Source organism: Canis lupus, chromosome 5 (genome assembly GCF_011100685.1).
Source record: "Canis lupus familiaris isolate Mischka breed German Shepherd chromosome 5, alternate assembly UU_Cfam_GSD_1.0, whole genome shotgun sequence".
In the NCBI taxonomy this organism is placed as follows: Eukaryota; Metazoa; Chordata; class Mammalia; order Carnivora; family Canidae; genus Canis; species Canis lupus.
The window spans coordinates 28,742,620-28,763,305 of NC_049226.1; the positions used below are offsets into that span (position 1 = coordinate 28,742,620).

The window sequence follows — 20,686 nt, forward strand, 5'->3', positions numbered from 1 at the left end:
AAGCTATTTTCACTTACTGCTCTGTCATAGAAACGCGCCTCTCCTAGAAATGAGGTGGTCATTAAGTAGCCTTGTACGCATTCCTGGTGTAATGTGCCAGACTCTGAGATCTAATTTTATACTAATATTCCGGAGCAAACATTTCACAAGGCTATGAGATTTTGTCCAACCACAAAAACAATTAATTTTTTTTTTAAAAGTTCTTACCCAAGACTTCAAACCGATGATCTGATGCAGTTAAAAAAAAAAAAAAAAAAAGATAGTATTTCAGTAGGACCAAAAATAAGCTTTAGAATTTCAAAGAGTACTTACAAGTTTATATTCATGTTATTTATACTCCTCCAGAGAGACTTAGACAAAATCTCTAAGGTGATTTTAGATATTCTTAATTCTGTGACCCAATATTAAATGTAGTTAAATTCTACATGTAACAAATTATAATAGATCCAAAAATGTCAAGCTTTCATTCATTCATGAATTCATTCATCTACCATATGTTGAATAACTACAAGTAAGACAATATGAGGGATACAGAAATTAGACACACACGCTTACCCTCAATGACTTCACATTCAAGAAAGAAGCTAAAACTGCAAATTCTATAAAGAGCACACAAGATTCTATGGATGGAGCACAGGTGGAGTCAGAAGCTTCTAGAAAGCAGTTCATGTCAAACCAAATCAAGAAAGATAAATTGGACTTAGCCTGGGAAAGAGGTGAAAAGCATGTGAGGCAAAGACAACAGCAGGATGGAGAAAGGGACAATCTTGCATCAGTGAAGCAAAAAAGTAGAGGCAAAGCTGATGCATATGATACAGGAGTAGCAGTCAAGGTCCTTCTGAAATTTTTGTATTTCAAAAATGGAAAGTCACCAAAATATATCAGGTTAATATGTTAGAAAGAGCACTCCCACTGCAGTAAAGGAAGTGATACTGGGGCAAAGGACCAACCCGTGTGATTCTGTATTTATTTATCCCAGTGCCTCACTCTGTAGCAGAAATGAATCCACTGGCAGTGGGCGTGCTTAGAGCAGTATAAATTCATGAGATTTCTGTGATATAGACTTGACAAGATATGCTGGATAATTAGCTGAATGTAAAATTAAAGAGATATACAATGACTTGCAGATGTGCTGCTTAATAGTTCTGAGCCAGGACTGGTAGGAATTAGAGCAAGTCACAAGAGTAGGGGAGGACAAGAAGAGATCATTAGTGTGAAAAGGTACCTCTGCCCATCTTGTGCACTGACTCCACATATCTCTGATGGGATCATCACTCGAATGAGCACATGACCCAGGCTAACTAATAGAATTCTTTTGGGGAAATGATACAAATACTGTCGGGGACCAGGGGGAGGGCAGTGCAGACACATCTCGAATCTTTGAGAATGAACCCTGATAATAGTAAGCCTGGAACCACCAATGGCCATCCTTAACACAGGTGGACAGAACCTATCTGATAATGAATCCATCTCTTAAGATGGGTTAAGACAACACTGTCCTGGTCACATCATTTGAATCCTATTGCTGGTCTCAATGTTTTCAGAACCTCAGTTACTTAAAAGCACAAGTTTCTTTTTTTCTTCTTAAGTGTACTGTGCTTGGCCACTGAAAAATTCTTGACTAAAAATATAAACAATGATGAATTTAGAGACAGAGACAAATGACTTCACCCTTCTATGTTTCAATGTCCTTATCTATGAAAATGGTAACACATGTACTAGGCAGGGTTGATTTGAAAATTCAGTGAGTTGTGTTTACCTGCTTTACCTATATTAATTCTTAAATAGCAACATATATACAACACAATATGACTACTTAAGTGTTACTATTATTTATTTAGTGCTTATTTGAAAAAAGAACTTTCCCTATGTGATTTATCTTTAAAATTTTGTGTTCTCCACATTAAGATCCAATTAATTTGCATTTTCTCAATATATACTCAATGTTGGGAAAGAAAATAATCTCAGAAATTCTATGTGGTTTAAAAAAACTAATTTGACACTGAACTGTCTACAAACAATAAAAAAACATTCAATGAATGTCTCACAAGATAAAATTTGTGAAATATGAATCAAGAAAAATGTATAATACTGTAAATTTTAAATTGATCACCTCTCCCATCTCCTTTTTGGATACTTTTCACTACACCTTCTCTGTGTTTTCTAACAGCCTTATAGCTCTGCATTACTGTTGGGTCCCGCCCACAATATTAGAAAAATCACAGAAATTATCACCCAGGCCAAGACACTCTGGAGAGTAAAAGGAAAGCTACTAATAATTACATCAGGACAATGGGTGTAAATCACAGGACAGGCCATCCAGGACACAGGGGCCCCAGGGCCACCTTCTTCCCTATCCACAAGGACTTAGGTCACAGGAACATCTCACTGATGTACTAAACAAACTCCCCCTAACAAGGTCAATGGTAGATCACTAGCTATTTCCTCTCCCAGACAATACTGCACTTCAGTAGTTCAACAGAAATATGAGAAGTTAGAGCATCTTTGTAACACAAACAAAGGAATAATTATGAACACAAAGGATTAACTGAGGACCACTAAGGGAGTGAGCAACTACAGACCCTGATTGAGGGGAAGCCTCCAGTTGAGAGCGACAACCTCAGAAAATCTCTAGCGGAGTTAATGAGATGAGCTACATCTCTCAATCAAAATACATTTTACTCATCATGCCTAGTCATTTTTTTCCTCAGAGAAGACTTCCCAGAAACCCAGTTTGTATCTATTAAGAAATCTAATTTCACATACATCACATGAGAAGGTTTTATAGACACGTGCTATCCAATCACAGCCTCAACTACAAGGGCCTACTCTAAATCTAGAATACTTGAGAACTGACACAGAGGGTTGACTATAGTGGCAAATTTATCCCAAATAACTAATTATCCTAACAAATTTTTCCAAACGGTTTTTGTCATATAAATGTATATAAGTCCCTATAAGAAACACAGCAATATTAAATACAAAGTAAATCTAAGCTTATTATTAAAATTAACTTCAAAAACAATGTCCCCTACATTCATCACAAAAGAGAATTCAGAACACAGAAGTATATTCAATTAGTATCATCAGGAAAAAAAAATACTAATTTTTTTTTCTAAAGGCTCACCCCGATTCCTTATAGAATAAAAAAATAATAATAATACTTAAACTGTGTGTTTTTTAAATCTGAAAATGATTATTTTATTAGACTGCTGAAAAAGGAACACAAGGTAAATATGAAACTTTGGAAAGGAATATCAGGATAAAAAGTAAATACTTGTTCATATGATGTATTGAACTTATTTACATATACATTTAGAGTTCCAGATTTGTGATTCTATGGTGAAAAATGAAGATGGAAACTGTTTTAAAAATAGAGAACAGGGGGATCCCTGGGTGGCGCAGCTGTTTAGCACCTGCCTTTGGCCCAGGGTGCGATCCTGGAGACCTGGGATCGAATCCCACATCAGGCTCCCGGTGCATGGAGCCTGCTTCTCCCTCTACCTGTGTCTCTGCCTCTCTCTCTCTATCATACATAAATGAATAAAAATTAAAAAATAAATAAATAAAATAAAATAAATAAAAATAAAAATAGAGAACAAGCCAAATCAAATTTTAAAAAGCCAAGACTGTTTGCCCTTCAGTAACTCCTCTCCTGGGAAGGCAGCAATGTAATGAGCCAAAGCGTGTCAGTAGAGGGACAGGCCTAATCATAGGAGCCCATTCTACCCAGGAATGCAGGGCCTTGTAATACTATGGCTCGTGTTACCTAAAAAGGAGCATCCAATATTCATGCTTCCTTTGGAGCTATGGAGTCACAGTCTCCGAACAAGGAGACAGGTGTGGGCAGAGGAAGGGGCTACAGGGAGCACAGAGAAAACTGGTGTATGGAGTACAAACTACTGAGACAGAAATGACAGGAAAAACCCTATCAGCACGGGGAAGAAACACCTTCCCATTATCTATCTTTATATAATACAAAGGTACACCAAGCTAATGATAAAAATCGTTCTTCATTAGAAGAGGTCAGTTTGTACACCTGAGTCACTATTTGATTTTCACATTCACTGCTAACAAGGTTATAAGACTTTCACATTTAAACAATGAATTGCAGAAATCTACATTATGGGAAAGAACGATTTTCAAAAAAATGCATCCATTATCCCTAACCTGCAACCCAAAACTTACGTCATCTTCACTTTGTAGAAGTTTGTTTTGTAAAACAAAGTAAAATAAAGCATAAAATCATATACTACTGATGAAGGAACTATAAAACCAGATGAACTGGGTACCACTAAAATATTTCTATTACTATTAGGGAGTTCAATTTAGAATTTTTTGTCATCAAAATAATACCACTTCAGCTCATACTTTTATATTAAAGTAAAAAATAAATCATATTGAAAACCGTAGATTCATGAACTGAATCATAAATGGATTTTCATTCCCACTTTCATGTCATGAAAAAAATAACTATGAAAGCCTAAGAATTTGAAAAAGGTGCTTCCTGGGGCAAGCTTCCAAAGAAATACTTCCAATGAGAAATTAAAATTGATTAATTACCTGTAAGATAACAAGAGCATTTTCTATGGAAAGGTCATCGGATGGTAGGCCTTCACTTTTCCAAATCAACTGCTCACTTTCAGTACAAAGAAACCTCCTTAGATCAAATTCTGAAAAGTTTAAGATATTAATATTTCACTACAGTGATTGTGTACTTGACAAAGGTTACAAAACTATTTAAGGTATACTCAAACAAAAGTCCCAGGACCATCCTTAATATTCAATCCATCCTTTTCCCTTTAGCATGAGAAGTTGAAGGGGCGAAAAGTTTAAAACAAAAGTGCCAAGGAATGGAACTTAGTGAAATTATATTTCTTCTATATTTAATACGTTTTACAACTATAATTTGTGAAAAGCACAAAATTCACAAGGAATTTTGAAGTTCTTACATCTCATTTTATGACATGAAATTACCATAAAAATCAATTTTTAAAATATTAACTGCATTCATCCATTCTCAAAAATACTCTGGTCTTAGTTTCATAGAGTGATTTTAGGAATAGATGAATCATTGCAACAAAACAATTCAGAGAACAATTATAGAATTGAGAAATCTAAGATTTGGTTTCTTTCAGATATACAAAATTTTTCTCATTCAGAAAAAGTAAAATGACAAGTGTCAAAAGATGCATTTTCAGAAAAATGAAATTTCAAACATGAATGACTAAATACAAACTTTCAAGACAAGCTGATTTGGTCCATTCTTCCAAACAGGTTTTTCTTAGACCTTCAGGAGCAGCAGAAAGATATGTAATAAATGCAGCAGCTAGCTGAGCTCTCTTAGGAAGAGTAGCTAATTCCTCTGTTATCTCTGCAACCTGAACAAGAAGAGAGAGAGCAGGAGGGGGAGTAAGGTACAGATATATTCTAAAATGTGAAAAACATGACAACTTTACAAGTTAGGATTTTGACTATAGAAAAAAAATTATTGGTTTAAAGTAATAACCCCTGTTTTGAATACAATTGTGAAACTGTAAAAATATCAACAAGATCTCTCAAATCCTAAAATTTTAAAAATATATGGAATACTACTATTTATAAAGTTGAACATATTTTGCTGTTAAAGATTCCTAATGATTCTAATGAAGCAGAACTTTTATCCTAGTTACAGTTAAGTAATAGTACTACTATTAAGTATAGAGTATGATCAAAGGTACAAAATAAAATTTTAAGAAAGCATGGAGACTCAGTTAAAAGCATAGTGTGGCTACAGAAGAAGCAGAAAGAGTAGCAACCAGAACTAATGAAAAGAAAGGGGTACAGAAGATGGGCAGGAGAAAAGCTGTGAATGGTTTTCCATGCACACGAGGAGCTTCTGTTATCAGCTGCAGTGGTAATGAACCACTCAAAGTGTTTAAACAGGACAAGGAGGGTTGCAATAAGACTGGGTTTAGAAAGATTATTTGGCTAACAAATGAGGAATAGACCTTAAGGGTCAGATAGAAGAAAGACAAGTTAGGGGAATTTAGGTAAAATAAATAAAAGAACTGGCATTAAAGACAGATGACAAATATGAGGGATATTTGCAAATGGATATGAGAAGCAAACAAGGAAATCTGAACAGATTACTAGTAGTGAAATCCAATAGGCAATCAAAAAACTCCCAACAAACAAAAGTCCAGGAAGGACTATGTGGCTTCACAGGTAAATCCTATCAAACATTTGAAGTTATTACCTATTCTTCTCATATTAAGCTAAGTAAAATAAGTCATTAATGGAAAGATAAATAGCACAGGATTTGTCTTATATGACACATCTAAAAAAACAAAACGAATGTTTAACAAACAAAAAGCAAAATCAGACCCATAAAAACAGAGAACAAACTGATGGTTTAGGGGAGGACATAATGGGTGAAGGAGAGGAGAGACAGGCTTCCAGTTATGGAATGAATAAGTCACGAGAATAAATTGGCACAGCACAAGGAATACAGTCAATGATATGTGATAGTGTTGTGTGGTAACAGATGACAGCTACACTTATGCCGAGTACAGTGTAATGTATAGACTTGTTGAATCACTATGTTCACCTAAAACTCATATAACATGGTGGGTCAACTGTACTCAATTTTAAAAAAGAAAAAACAAACAAAATATCTACTGATCTCAAATTATTCCAAAAGCAAAAAAGGAGAGAGAGAAAGGAAAATCTCTAAATTCATTCTATGAGGCCAGCATTATCCTGATAGCAAAACCAGACAAAACACTAAAAAAAAATTTTTTAATTTTTAAAAACTATAAGCCAATATTTTTGATGAACAGAGATGCAAAAATTCTCAACAAAATATTAGCAAATCAAATACAACAGTACATTTAAAAAAAATCATTGACCATGATCAAATATTTACTCCAGGAATGCGAGAGTGCTTTAATATTTGAAAATCAATGTACTATATCATATTAATAAGAAGGATAAAAGCTATAATATGATCATCTCAAGAGACATGGAAAACGATTTGACAAAATACAGTATCCATTCATGATAAAAACTCTCAACAAAGCGGGTTTAGAGAGAACATACCTCAACATAATACTTGAATAACACACAGCTAACATCGCACACAATGGTGATAAAAGCTTTTCATCTAAGATCAGGAAGAAGAAAACGATGCCCACTTTCACCACTTTTATTCAACATAGTACTAAAAGTCCTAGCCATAGGAATCAGACAAGAAAAAAAAAAAATACAAAGGGCATCCAAAATGCCAAAGAAAAAGTAAAACTATCACTATTTGCAGATAACATGATACTATACATAAAAAACTTAAATATTCCACCAAAAAAAAAATTAGATCTGATAAATGAACTCAGTAATATTGCAGGATACAAAATTAATATGGAGACATCTACTGCATTTCTATACAGTAATAATGAAGTAGCAAAAAAAGAAATTAAGAAAAAAATCCCATTTACAATTATACTAAAAAAAAAAAAAAAAGTCTAGGAATAAATTTAACCAAGGAAGTGAAGAACTTATACTCTGAAAACTTTAAGACACTGATGAAAGAAATTAAAGATAATACAAATGAAAATACACAGCATACTCATCAACTAGAAGAATATCACTGAAATGTCTATACCACCCAAAGCAATCTATAGATTGAGTGCAATCCTTTTCAAAATACCAATAGCATCTTTCATAGAACTACAACAAATAAGATAAAAATTTGGTCCCTAAGATGTGGTTCCTAAAATTTCTAGGGACTTGCAAAAGACCTTCACTAGCCAAAACAATCTTGAGAAAGGGAAAAAAAAAAAAAGCTGGAGATATCACAATCCCAGATTTTGTTGTACACCATTAAACAGTAATCAAAACAGTATGGTACTGGCACAATAATACATCAATGGAACAGAAGACAGACCCCAGAAACCCACACCAATATCATCAATTAATTTATGAAAAAGGAAGCAAGAATTTACAATGGGAAAAAAGACAGTCTCGGGATCCCTGGGTGGCGCAGTGGTTTGGCGCCTGCCTTTGGCCCAGGGCGCGATCCTGGAGACCCGGGATCGAGTCCCACATCGGGCTCCCGGTGCATGGAGCCTGCTTCTCCCTCTGCCTGTGTCTCTGCCTCTCTCTCTCTCTCTCTCTCTGTGTGACTATCATAAATAAATAAAATTAAAAAAAAAATTTAAAATTATTTAAAAAAAAAGACAGTCTCTCCACCAAAAAGTGTTGGTGAAGCTGTTCAGTGACATGCAAAAGAATGAACCTTGACCACTTTATAACATCATACACAAAAACTGAGCATTAAAGACCTACAAGTATACAACTCCTAGAAGAAAACAAGTACTAATCTCTCAGATGTTGCCCACAGTAACATTTTTCTAGATATTTTTCCTCAAGTGAGGAAAACAAAAGCAAAGATAAACTAATGGGACATCAAACTAAACTACACAACAAAGGAAACTATCAACAAAACAAAAAGGCAAACTACTGAATGGGAGAAGATATTTGCAAATGATGTACCCAATATAAGGTTAGTAACCAAAACATCTAAAGAATTCATACAACTCAACACCAAAAACCCACAATAATACCATTTAAAAATGGGCAGAGGACTTGAACATTTTTCCAAAGAAGACATACAAATGGCCAACAGATACATTTTTCAAAACAAAAACAAAAACAAAAAACGCTGATCACTCATCGTCAGGGAAATACAAATAAAAACCAAGTAAGATCTAAGCTCACACCAGTTAGAATGACTAGTATCAAAAAAGAGAAGGGAACCCTCATGCAATGTTGGTAGGGATGTTAATTGGTATAGACACTATGGAGAACATTTTGGAGATTCTTTTAAAAATTAAAAAGAGAAATACCAAACAATCCAGTAATTCCACTCCTGGTGGAATTTTTACTCAAAGAAAATGAAAACACTAATTCAAAAGCTAATGCAGCCTTATGTTCACTAAGGTATTACTTACAATAGCAAAGATGTAGAAGCAACTGAATTGTCCATCAATAGATGGATAAAGAAATGAATGGATAAAAAAGCAATCAAAGATGGCAATGGAGAAGAGGACTCCAGACTCACCATTGCCCTCACACTTAATCAACCATCAAATCAGCCTAAATACCCCAGAAATCAACCTGAAGACTGATAGAACAAACTCCACCACTAAAGGGAGAGAAGAAACCACACTGAAGAAGGTAGGAAGTGTGGAGATGTGGGCTGGGGGAGAAACAGACTTCGGGGGGCTGTGGGGGTGGGTAGGGAGCCCTGGTTGCAAAGAAGGGGGAGAGAGAGGAGCACGGGAACCTACAAGGAGAATGCTTCCCCAAAGCCACTTTCTGGGAAAATGAGAGCAGCTGAATTTCTGGAGTTCTTACAACCAGCTGGGATTAACACCAGAAGTTTTAAAGGTCAGCGGGCTTGGATGGGGTACAGCCGGGGGGCACTGCCCTACCACTGGAGAGGAGGCAGGCAGCACACAAACAGTGACCTGAAAACCCTGAAAAACGCCTGGGGCAGAAAGGGGGGAGATTATTGCTCTACTTAGAGAGGCAGTGTTCACAGTACTCCCCTCCAAGTACAAAGGAGCCAGCTGGCCCCATTTCCCTCTCCCCGCCCCTCAACATCATCAAGGAGCCACCTGTGGTAAACAGCACAGCACCCACACTGGCTGCCTAACCTGCTCTCACCAGGTCCCACACCCCTGTACTCTGCCGGTAAGTCCTTTCTCAGTCAGGCTTGCCCCAGTCCCAGAGCAGCAGGCCCTTTCCCCCCCGGATGACAAAAAGAAACCCTTGCTCACACCACACCTCTCGACAGGGGAGTTCTGCAGGCTCTCAGTTCCGGTGGAGTTAGGGTCAGGTCTCATTTTAAAGGCAGAGCAGGGCACACCTCACTACAAGTCACCACATTTAGACCAGGGAGCAAACACTACCTACAGCAGGCAAGCAGAGCCCTGCAAATGACCAGCCTGAAGGATTAAGCAGCCAGAACACAGCAGCAGAGTGCATGGAGCACATACCCGAGACACTCCCTGAATACCAGGCCTGAGAACTGCAGGACCTCTTCTTCATTAGGCCATTACTCTCGAGAATGGGCAATAGAATAAGCTTTTCTAACACAGAGAAGGTGGCAGAGACAGACAAAATGCCAAGACGGAGGAATTTCTCCCAAATCAAACAAGATAAAGCCACAGCCAAAGATCTAAGCAAAACAGAAGTAACATGTCTGATGGAGAATTTAAAGCAATGATTATAAGGATCCTCACTGGACTTGAGAAAGGAATGGAAGACTTCAGGGAGGCCTTTATTGCAGAGATAAAATAATACAACAGCATCAGTCAGAGATGAAGAGTGCAATAACTGATCATGGAAACAGGCTCGATGCAATACACAGCAAGCTGGAAGAAGCAGAGGAATGAATTAGGGATTTAGAAGACAAAGCAATAGAAAATAATGACACTGAACAAAAGAGAAAGAATCACAGAACACGAGAATATGCTTAGGAAACCCAGTGACTCCAACAAACATCACAACATTAGTATGATAGGAGTCCCAGAAGAAGAGGAAAGGGAGCAGAAGGTTTATCTAAGGAAATAACAGCTGGAAATTTCCCTAATCCGGGGAAGGAAACAGGCATCCAGATCCAGGAGGCAGAGAACTCCCATCAAAATCAACAAAAGCAGGCCAATACCAAGACATATTGTAATTAAATTTGCAAACTATAGTGACAAAGAAAAAACCTTAAAAGCAGCAGGACAAAAGAAGTCCCTAACCTAGAAGGGAAGACCCACAAGGCCAGCCTCATATCTCCCCACGGAAACCTGGCAGGCCAGAAGGGAATGGCATGAGATATTCAATGTGCATACGGGAAAAATCTGCAGCCAAGCATACTCCACCCAGCAAGGCGGTCATTCAGGGTAGGAGAGAGAGTTTCCCAGACAAACAAAACCAAAGAAGTTCATGACCACTATACCAACCCGGCAACTATAGAGGACTCTGAGTGGAAAGGAGAGACCAAAAGTAACAAAGACAAGAAAGGATCAGAGAAAATCTCAAAAAACAAAGACAAAACAAGTAATAAAAGAGCAAACACATATCTAACGATAATTATTCTGAATACAAATGGGCTAAACACTCCAATCAAAAGACATGGTGTCAGATTGACTTAAGAAAAGTAAGACCCATCTATATGCTGCTTACAAGGGACTCATTTTAGACATAAAGACATCCACAGATTGAAAGTGAGGGGATGGAGAACCATCATCATATTAACAGACGTTAAAAGAAAGTCAGACTGGCAAAATTTAGATCAGAAAATCTACGTTTTTATTCTTGTATCGTTTTGTTCTGCTTTGGTATCAGGGTAGTACTGGCTTCATGGAATGATTTTGAATGTGTTCCCTCTACTCCATTATTTGTAAGATTTTGATAAAGATTGTCCTTTTTTTATGTTTGGTAGAATTCACCACTGAAACCATGTTGTCTTGGGCCCTTCTGTGCTAGGAGATTTCTGATTCCTAATTTACCTTTCATTCTTGTTATTGGTGTAAGATTTCCTATTTCTTGGATTCAAGATTCATGATTCACTCTTGGTAACTTGTGAGTTTTTAGGAATCATTTGTTTTTCTAAGGTATTTGATTTTTTAGTATATAATTTACTGTAATTTGTTATCACACTGTATTTCCGTGGTTAACTGTTGTACTGTCCTCTCTTCCTTTTCTCATTTCACCCTTTAGTCCTCTTTTAATGTAGTTAAAGCATTGCTGATTTTGTTTATTTTTTTGGTAAAATTGATCACTTTCAATATTATGTTATTGTTTATTTGGGTCACTATTTTATTTATTTCAGACTTTTGTTATTTCCTTCCTCTACTAATTTCAGCTAAGTTTCTTCTTTTTCTGGTTCCTTGTGGTATAATGTTAATTTGCTTATTTGAATTTTTTTCTTCATATAAGCATTTATAGCAAAAATTTCACTCTAACGTGCTTTTGCGGCATCTCACAGGTTTTAGAATTTTGTTTCTTTTTCTTTGAGACATATTTTGATTTGCTGTTTGAGTTGTTTGCCCGACTGCTGACACAGTAGTGTATTAATATTTACATAATATTAAATATTAGCATTATAGATTTTTCAGGTCTTTTTTATTGTTGATCTATAGTTTTGTACCACTGTGGTTGGAAAATATACTTGGTTATAATTTCAGTCTCCATAAATTTGTAATATCTGTTAGGGCTCTTTTTATGTGATTTAATCATGGGATTCTTCTGTGTGTAGTTGAAGAAAATGTGTATTCTACTCTTCTTGGATGGAATGTATTTTATTTATCATTTAGAACCATGTATTCATAGAGTAAAAAATGCTCTTGTTGAAAAAAAAGCAGGAATTTTAAATAAGGGTGCTCATTTAATATAAAGCTTATCAGAGGGAATGAGCATACAGGTGAAGGGGATGAAGAGTACATGTGTCCTCCTCGTGAGAACTGAGGAATACTGCACTACCACGGACACCTGAAACCAATAGAGCACTGTGTTAACTACACTGGAATTAAAGTAAAACACACAGTATGAAGAAAGGGGGGGCAGGGCAAGATGGTGGAAGAGTAGGGTCCCCAAGTCACTTGTCCCCACCAACTTACCTAGATACCTTTCAAATCATCCTGAAAACCTAGGAATTCGACTGAGATTTAAAGAGAGAACAGCTAGAACACTAGAGAGAAGAGTTTGCACTTCTAACAAGGTAGGGAGACAGAAAAAAACTAAATAAATAAAAAATAACTAAGTGGAGGAGGGGCCACTGCGAGGAGCCAAGCCAAGGCCAGGATGTGAAAGCCTCCAGGACAGGAAAGCCCAGTCCCAGAGATGCAGGAACTTTAAAAACCTGTACCCGATGATTCCAGGACCGAAAGGCACTTCGTAGGGAAATCAGGCAGAACCACAAGAGGGGCAGTGGAGCCTTCAGGCTCCCAAAGTCACTAACAGAGGAAGTGAGCGAGAGGGAGAGCGCACCACAAAATGTCGGCTGAGCTCGGGAAAGGGCTTGGACCATGCGCCCAGTGGGGACTCAGGGAGAAGCTCAGGATTCAGGGGGACTTGGTAAAAGAAAGGGGAAGCCCAAAGAAATAATCCACAAAAACGGGCTGAATAGGTATCATGATGTCACTAAATTCATATCTTTCAGTAGTAACTCTGAACGTGAATGGGCCTAATGACCCCATCAAAAGGTGCAGGGTTTCAGACTGGATAAAAAAGCAAGACCCATCGATTTGCTCTCTACAAGAGACTCATAGACCTAAGGACACCTACAGCCTAAAAATGAAAGGTTGGAGAACCATTTACCATTCAAATGACCCTTAAAGGAAAGCAGGGGTAGCTATCCTCATATCCAATGAATTAAAGTTTATCCCAAAGAGTGTAGTAAGAGATGAAGACGGACACTATATCATACTTAAAGGATCTATCCAACAAGAGGACCTAACAATCATGAATATTTATGCCCCTAATGTGGGAGCTGCCAAGTACATCAATCAATTAACAACCAAAGTAAAGACATAGTTAGATAATAATACACTTATACTGGGAGACTTGAACACGGTGCTTTCTGCAAATGACAGATCCTCTAAGCACAACATCTCCAAAGAAACAAGAGCTTTAAACGATACACTGGACCAGATGGATTTCAGATATCTACAGAACTTTACACCCAAACACAACTGAATACACATTCTTCTCAAGCGCACATGGAACTTTCTCCAAAATAGACCACATACTAGGTCACAAATCAGGTCTTAACCGATACCAAAAGATTGGGATTGTCTCCTCATATTTTCAGACCATAATGTTTTGAAACTTGAACTCATTCACAAGAAGAAATTTGGAAGAAATTAAAACATGTGGAGGTTAAAGAGCATCTTGCTAAAAGATGAAAGGGTCAACCAGGAAACTAGAGAAGATTTTAAAAGATTCATGGAAACTAATGAGAATGAAGATACAACTGTTCAAAGTCTTTGGGGTACAACAAAAGCAGTCTTGAGAGGGAAATACATCGCAATACAAGCATCCCTCAAAAACCTGGAAAAAAACTCAAATACACAAGCTAACCTTGCGCCTCAAGGAACTGGAGAAAGAACAGCAAATAAAACCTACACCCAGCAGAGAAAGAGTTAATAAAGATTCGAGCAGAACTCAATGAAATAGAAACCAGAAGAACTGTAGAACAGATCAACAAAACCAGGAGCTGGTTCTTTGAAAGAATTAAGATAGATAAACCATTAGCCAGCCTTATTAAAAAAAAAAAAAAAGACTAATAAAATCACGAATGAAAAAGGAGAGATCACAACCAATACCAAGGAAATACAAATGATTTTAAAAACATATTATGAGCAGCTATATGCCAATAAATTAGGCAATCCAGAAGAAATGGACGCATTTCTGGAAAACCACAAACTACCAAAACTGGAACAGGAAGAAACAGAAAACCTGAACAGGCCAATAATGAGGCAGGAAATTAAAGCAGTCATCAAAAACCTCCCAAGACACAAAAGTCCAAGGCCAGATGGCTTCCCAGGGCAATTCTACCAAACGTTTAAAGAAGAAGCAATACCTATTCTACTAAGCTGTCCTGAAAGATAGAAAGGGATGGAATACTTCCAAACTCGTTCTATGAGGCCAGCATCACCTTAATTCCAAAACCAGAAAAAGACCCCACCAAAAAGGAGAATTATAGACCAATATCCCTGAGGAACACAGATGCAAAAATTCTCAACAAGATACTAGCCAATAGGATCCAACAGTACATTAAGAAGATTATTCGCCATGACCAAGTGGGATTTATCCCTGGGATGCAAGGCTGGTTCAACACTCATAAAGCAATCAACGTGACAGATCATATCAACAAGAGAAAAAAACAAGAACCGTATGATCCTCTCAACAAATGCAGAGAAAGCATTTGACAAAATACAGCATCCATTCCTGATCAAAACTCTTCAGAGTGTAGGGATAGAGGCAACATTCCACAGCATCTTAAAAGCCATCTACAAAAGGCCCACAGCAAATATCCTTCTCAATGGGGAAACACTGGGTGCCTTTCCCCTAAGATCAGGAACACGACAGGGGTGTCCACTCTCACCACTGCTATTCAACATACTACTAGAAGTCCTAGCCTCAGCAACCAGGCAACAAAAATAAATAAAAGGCATTCAAATTGGCAAAGAAGAAGTCAAACTCTCCCTCTTCGCAGATGACATGATACTGTACATAGAAAACCCAAAAGCCTCCACCCCAAGATTGCTAGAACTCATACAGCAATTCGGCAGAGTGGCAGGATACAAAACCAATGCCCAGAAACCAGTGGTAGTTCTATACACTAACAATGAGACTGAAGAAAGAGAAATTAAGGAGTCAATCCCATTTACAATTGCACCCAAAAGCAAAGATACCTAGGAATAAACCTAACCAAACAGGTAAAGGAGGATCTATACCCTAAAAACTACAGAACACTTCTGAAAGAAATTGAGGAAGATACAAAGGGATGGAAAACTATTCCATGCTCATGGATTAGCAGAATTAATAATGTGAAAATGTCAATGCTACCCAGGGCAATTTACACATTTAATGCGATCCCTATCAAAATACCATGGAGTTTCTTCAGAGAGTTGGAACAAGTCATCTTACGATTTGTGTGGAATCGGAAAAGACCCCGAATAGCCAGGGGAATACTGAAAAAGAAAACCAGCCAGGGGCATCACAATGCCAGATTTCAGCTTGTACTACAAAGCTGTGATCACCAAGACAGTGTGGTACTGGCACAAAAAACAGACACATAGATCAATGGAACAGAATAGAGAATCCAGAAATGGGCCCTCAACTCTATGGTCAACTAATATTCAACAAAGCAGGAAAGACTATCCACTGGAAGAAAGACACTCTCTTCAATAAATGGTGCTGGGAAAATTGGACAGCTACGTGAAGAAGAATGAAACTAGACCACTCTCTTACACCATACACAAAGATACACTCAAAATGGATAAATGATCTAAATGTGAGACAAGATTCCATCAAAATCCTAGAGGAGAACAAAGGCAACAGCCTTTTTGAACTTGGCCACAGCAACTTCTTGCAAGATACATCTATGAAGGCAAGGGAAACAAAAGCAAAAATGAATTATTGGGACTTCATCAAGATAAAAACCTTCTGCCCAGCAAAAGAAACAGTCAACAAAACTAAAAGATAACCTACAGAATGGGAGAAGATGTTTGCAAATGACCTATCAGATAAAGGGCTAGTATCCAAGATCTGTAAAGAACTTACGAAACTCAACAGCAAAGAAACAAACAATCCAATCATGAAATGGGGAAAAGACATGAACAGACATTTCAGCAAAGAAGACGTAGACATGGCCAAGAAACACATGAGGAAATGCCCCGCATCACTGGTCATCAAGTGGGAAATACAAATCAAAACCACAATGAGATACCACCTCACACCAGTGAGAATGGTGAAAATTAACAAGACAGGAAACAACAAATGTTGGAGAGACCACACACACACACACACACACACACACACACACACACACACGGTGGAATATTAGCCATAAAAAAGAATGAGATCGTGCCATTTGTGACAACATGGATGAACCTAGAGGGTATTATGCTCAGTGAAATAAGTCAAAGACAAATATCATATGATCTCACTTACATGTGGAATCTACAAAATGAAATGCATAAAGACCAGAAACAGACTCCTGAATACAGAGAAGAAAGTCGTGGTTGGCAGACAGAAGGGGGCAGGAGGGTGGGAGAAATAGGTGGAGGGGATGAAGACATATAGACTTCCAGCTCTAAAGTCACAGGATGTGAGGTACAGCAGGGGAGGACAGTCAATGATACTGCAATAACCTTGTAAGGTGACAGCTGGTAAGTATACTTACTGTGGGGAACATTTTATAATGTACATAAGTGTCAATCACTATGCTGTGGACCTGAAACCAGTATAATATTATGTTAGCTATACTTCAATAAAAATAAATATAAATAAAATGAAAATAAAAATAAAATGAAAATAAAATTAAAATGAATCCTAGACCAAAAAAAAAAAAAAAAAAAAAAAACCACCCCAGAACACAAACACCCTACAGCTGAGGAGTCTGGAAACAGCTGTGGTCAGTGTCCTGGCAGAGGGGATGGTCTTAGCATGGGATGGAGCAGTCCTGGGCCAGCTGCAGAGACAGACACCTGGGAAGGGGACAGGCACACAGTCCTGGATGAAGACAGGCCAGTGTGGGAGGGAATCTAACAGTTTGAACAAAAACCCATCCACCAACCAAGGAACAAGAAACCACACTTTAACAAAGTCAAAGTAACAAAGTATTCTAGAAGAAATAAGTGGCCAGCAGTGTCGAATCCTAAGGTTGCAGTCCCAGGAGGCTGTATGCTGAAGTGTATGGAAATGGGCAGAGCGAAAAGCCTGATGAAAATGAAAAGGCATTCCAGTATCTCTCTAAGGCATACAAGTGTGACACACAGTCCAGTTCTTGGGAGAAAGATATGACATCATTTAAGGAAGTGGTTCAGAGAGCCTTAGGACTTGCACATGTGGCTATAAAACAGTAAAAAAAAAATCCAGTCCTCAGGAGGCTGTACAGGTGCTTTCCACAGTTCGACTCAATTTACAGGGCTTGTTATCTAAAGCAAAGCAACTTTTTACAGATGTGACCAGTGGAGAAATTTCCAGGGAGTTAGCTGATGAAACAGCAGCTATGGACGCCCTAGTCATAGAGCTGCAAGGCCTAAGCAACCAGTTTCGAAACCAGTACTGACCATCCTGCTGGGAACAGTTTTGGAAAAGGAGCTTTCACCTTCTGAATTTCTCTTATACCTGTCTAAAGCACAAGATAACTTATTTTTTAAATAAACTTCTCTTTAATGACAAAAAAAAAAAAAAACCTCAGTTCAATGGGATTTCTGGAGAAATCCCTGCCTTTCCCCTCAGTCATAAACATCCACCCATATAAAAACATTCTGCTTAAAGATGAACTCACATAATGACCATGAATGTTACCATCATTGAGCCTCAGCCAGCTGAAAGTTAATGGATATTTCTCTCCTTTTTCTCTTAACAAATGCTGGACATTACAGATTTTCTGTTTTAAAGGAAGCCTTTTTCTGATCTCTGTGTCTCAAACAAACCTGTGCATTCCATCGTTTATGTTCTCTGTCAAGCTGACTGATTAGGACTTCTGCAGCTTTAATGGTCTCTTGAGCTTTGCTTAGTTCAGCTTCCAGTTTGGCGGCTTCTGAGGTCCTGATCTGAAATCTATGAAAACATTAACATTAATTAAAGGCAAAGGGATTTAGGAGAGATTTGACTAAATTAACCTTACACAGTAAAGTGAGCTTTTAGGTAAGAATTTAGTTAATAATATTGATAATATCTGTGTTCAAGACATCGTGACAGAGCAGGCACACACAGCAAGCAACACATAGATCTGAAACGCAGTGCTCTCACAGGGCACACACAGATGTCTCCATGTGACACTCAAGGCCCTGCCGGCGACTGACCCACCTGCCTCTTCAATGTTAGATCTACACCAGTCCAACAAAGTAACAAGCCGACCTCTAAAGGAGCTCATATGCTCAGCAGACACCCCATCCTCTGTCTGCTTCTTCAGGATGTCCCATGGGCCTAGAATACCTTCAGTCCCCTTTCTGATCCCTACCTCATCCCACATTCTAACTGCCAATATCTACCCACCAAAAATATAAATAAAATTTTAAAACTCACTTCAAATATCCAATCCACTACAGATATTATTTCCCTATGTGCCCATTTGCCTAAGTTTATAACTGTCCTAATTCTGAGCATATGACACTGAAAGGAGTAATTACCTTCCTTATACGTATCTAATTATATCTAGAAGAAAATGATGAAGTTTCTTTCCTGTATCTCTAACGCAAAAAAAAAAAAAAAAAAAAAAAACAGAAATATTGAAAACACTGGATTTATGGGATTGAGGGTTCTTTTGCTTTGTTTTTTCTATAATATTATAGAGATTAATATTCATAAATGATACTGAAATTTAAGTACAATATTGGATAAAGTATTTTTTTAACACTAAAAAGTACAAAATTAAAAAGACTCAATGTTTTCAAATGTGATCCTGCATCCTCAGGAAGACTATACAACAGATGTTACTACAGCATCACGTGCAATCCTACATCTGGATAACACAGACACGCAGACACCACAGTGAGTCCTGAGCTACAATCCTACATCTGGATAACACAGACCTACAGACACCACAGTTAAGACCCAACCTACAAACCTACATCTGGATAACAAAGACACTCAGACATCACAGTAAAGAAATGATCATAAACCAACTACTTCCTACCCTTCGTGTTCAGGAAGAGATACAGTGACAGCTCTACAAATGGAGACCTCAAGTCTGTTTATTCTTACCAAAAAAAAAACATTATTTAAAAAAGGAATATCTTCTATATTTTTTCATATTTTAGAGTGATAAATTATTAAAGGAACTGAAAATAATGATTATAGAATTTTTAAAATTCAAATATTGAGGTTTTTTTCAAATATCCACAATACATTTTTTTTTCAAAATACATTTTAAACATAACTTACTTCTCTTTGAGTTCTGATACTTTCTGGCCAACAGAATTTAGAAGCTCCTCTAGTTTCCTTTTTCTGTCTTCGGTTTTCTTCAAATTTCTAAAATATAATTCAATTTTATAAAAGTTATTCTATTTTATATCAACAATAGCAAAAACAATCCCTCTATCCTTCCTAAAACCCCCATCAAGGGCAGCCTGGGTGGCTCAGCAGCTTAGCACCGCCTTCAGCCCAGGGAGTGATGCTGGAGGCCCGGGATCAAGTCCCACGTCAGGCTCCTTGCATGGAGCCTGCTTCTCCCTCTGCCTGTGTCTCTGTCTCTGTCTCTCTCTCTGCTTCTCATTAATAAATAAATAAAACATTTAAAAATATATATATAAATAAATAAATCCCCATCAAAATGAAACCAAGGTAATTAAAAAAAATAAAGATATCGGGGATCCCTGGGTGGCTCAGCAGTTTGGCACCTGCCTGTGGCCCAGGGCGCGATCCTGGAGTCCCAGGATCAAGTCCCACATCGGGCTCCCAGCATGGGCTTCTCTCTCTGCCTGTGTCTCTGCCTCTCTCTCTCTCTTTCTCTTTCTTTCAAGAATAAATAAATAAATAAATCTTAAAAAAAAAAAAAAGACATCCATGCACAAAGAGAAAGAGGAAAGTACTATAATGGGAGTAACTTTAATAAAATTTTGAAAGGTGGTAACTGACATAATGGAATGCAAAAAGCCAAAATCTGTCTCAGCTGTGAAGAAATGAAAATGAAGCCTACACCAAACAATATTTAAGCTGTGAACAATATATACTCAAAATAATATAAACATTTAACATTACTTATTACACAAAAATGTGGCAAATTAACACAAAAATTTAACATAATTATACTGAGAAAATGAAGCTCACGCCAATGAAAACCTCCTTGTCCAGATTAAGAAGAGATGATATCAGTGATCAATCAAGAACACAACAAACCTCTCATCTCGTTCTGCACATAGAACAAATGTTGACTTAGGAACAACCAATTAAAATGGTAAGCCCCAAGGTCATT

The 20,686-nt window shown here is 37.4% G+C and overlaps 1 protein-coding gene across 6 annotated transcripts in view; it reads right to left on the bottom strand.

The window, feature by feature from the left end:
* DYNC2H1 (dynein cytoplasmic 2 heavy chain 1) overlaps positions 1 to 20,686 on the bottom strand; it is a 339,419-nt gene that overhangs the window by 213,807 nt on the left and 104,926 nt on the right. For 5 of the 6 annotated variants that reach the window (XR_005359403.1, XM_038536341.1, XM_038536343.1 and 2 more), the window contains exons 60-64: positions 19,657 to 19,743; positions 18,204 to 18,330; positions 5,240 to 5,381; positions 4,564 to 4,673; positions 208 to 228 (exon numbers count right to left, since the gene is read on the bottom strand). Coding sequence is in view for 5 of the 6 variants with exons in the window: in XM_038536341.1 (XP_038392269.1) it covers positions 208 to 228; positions 4,564 to 4,673; positions 5,240 to 5,381; positions 18,204 to 18,330; positions 19,657 to 19,743 (487 nt within the window). In the remaining variant the exon portion in view is untranslated. The remainder of the gene's footprint in view (positions 1 to 207; positions 229 to 4,563; positions 4,674 to 5,239; positions 5,382 to 18,203; positions 18,331 to 19,656; positions 19,744 to 20,686) is intronic. The other variant, XM_038536344.1, reaches the window with a different exon arrangement.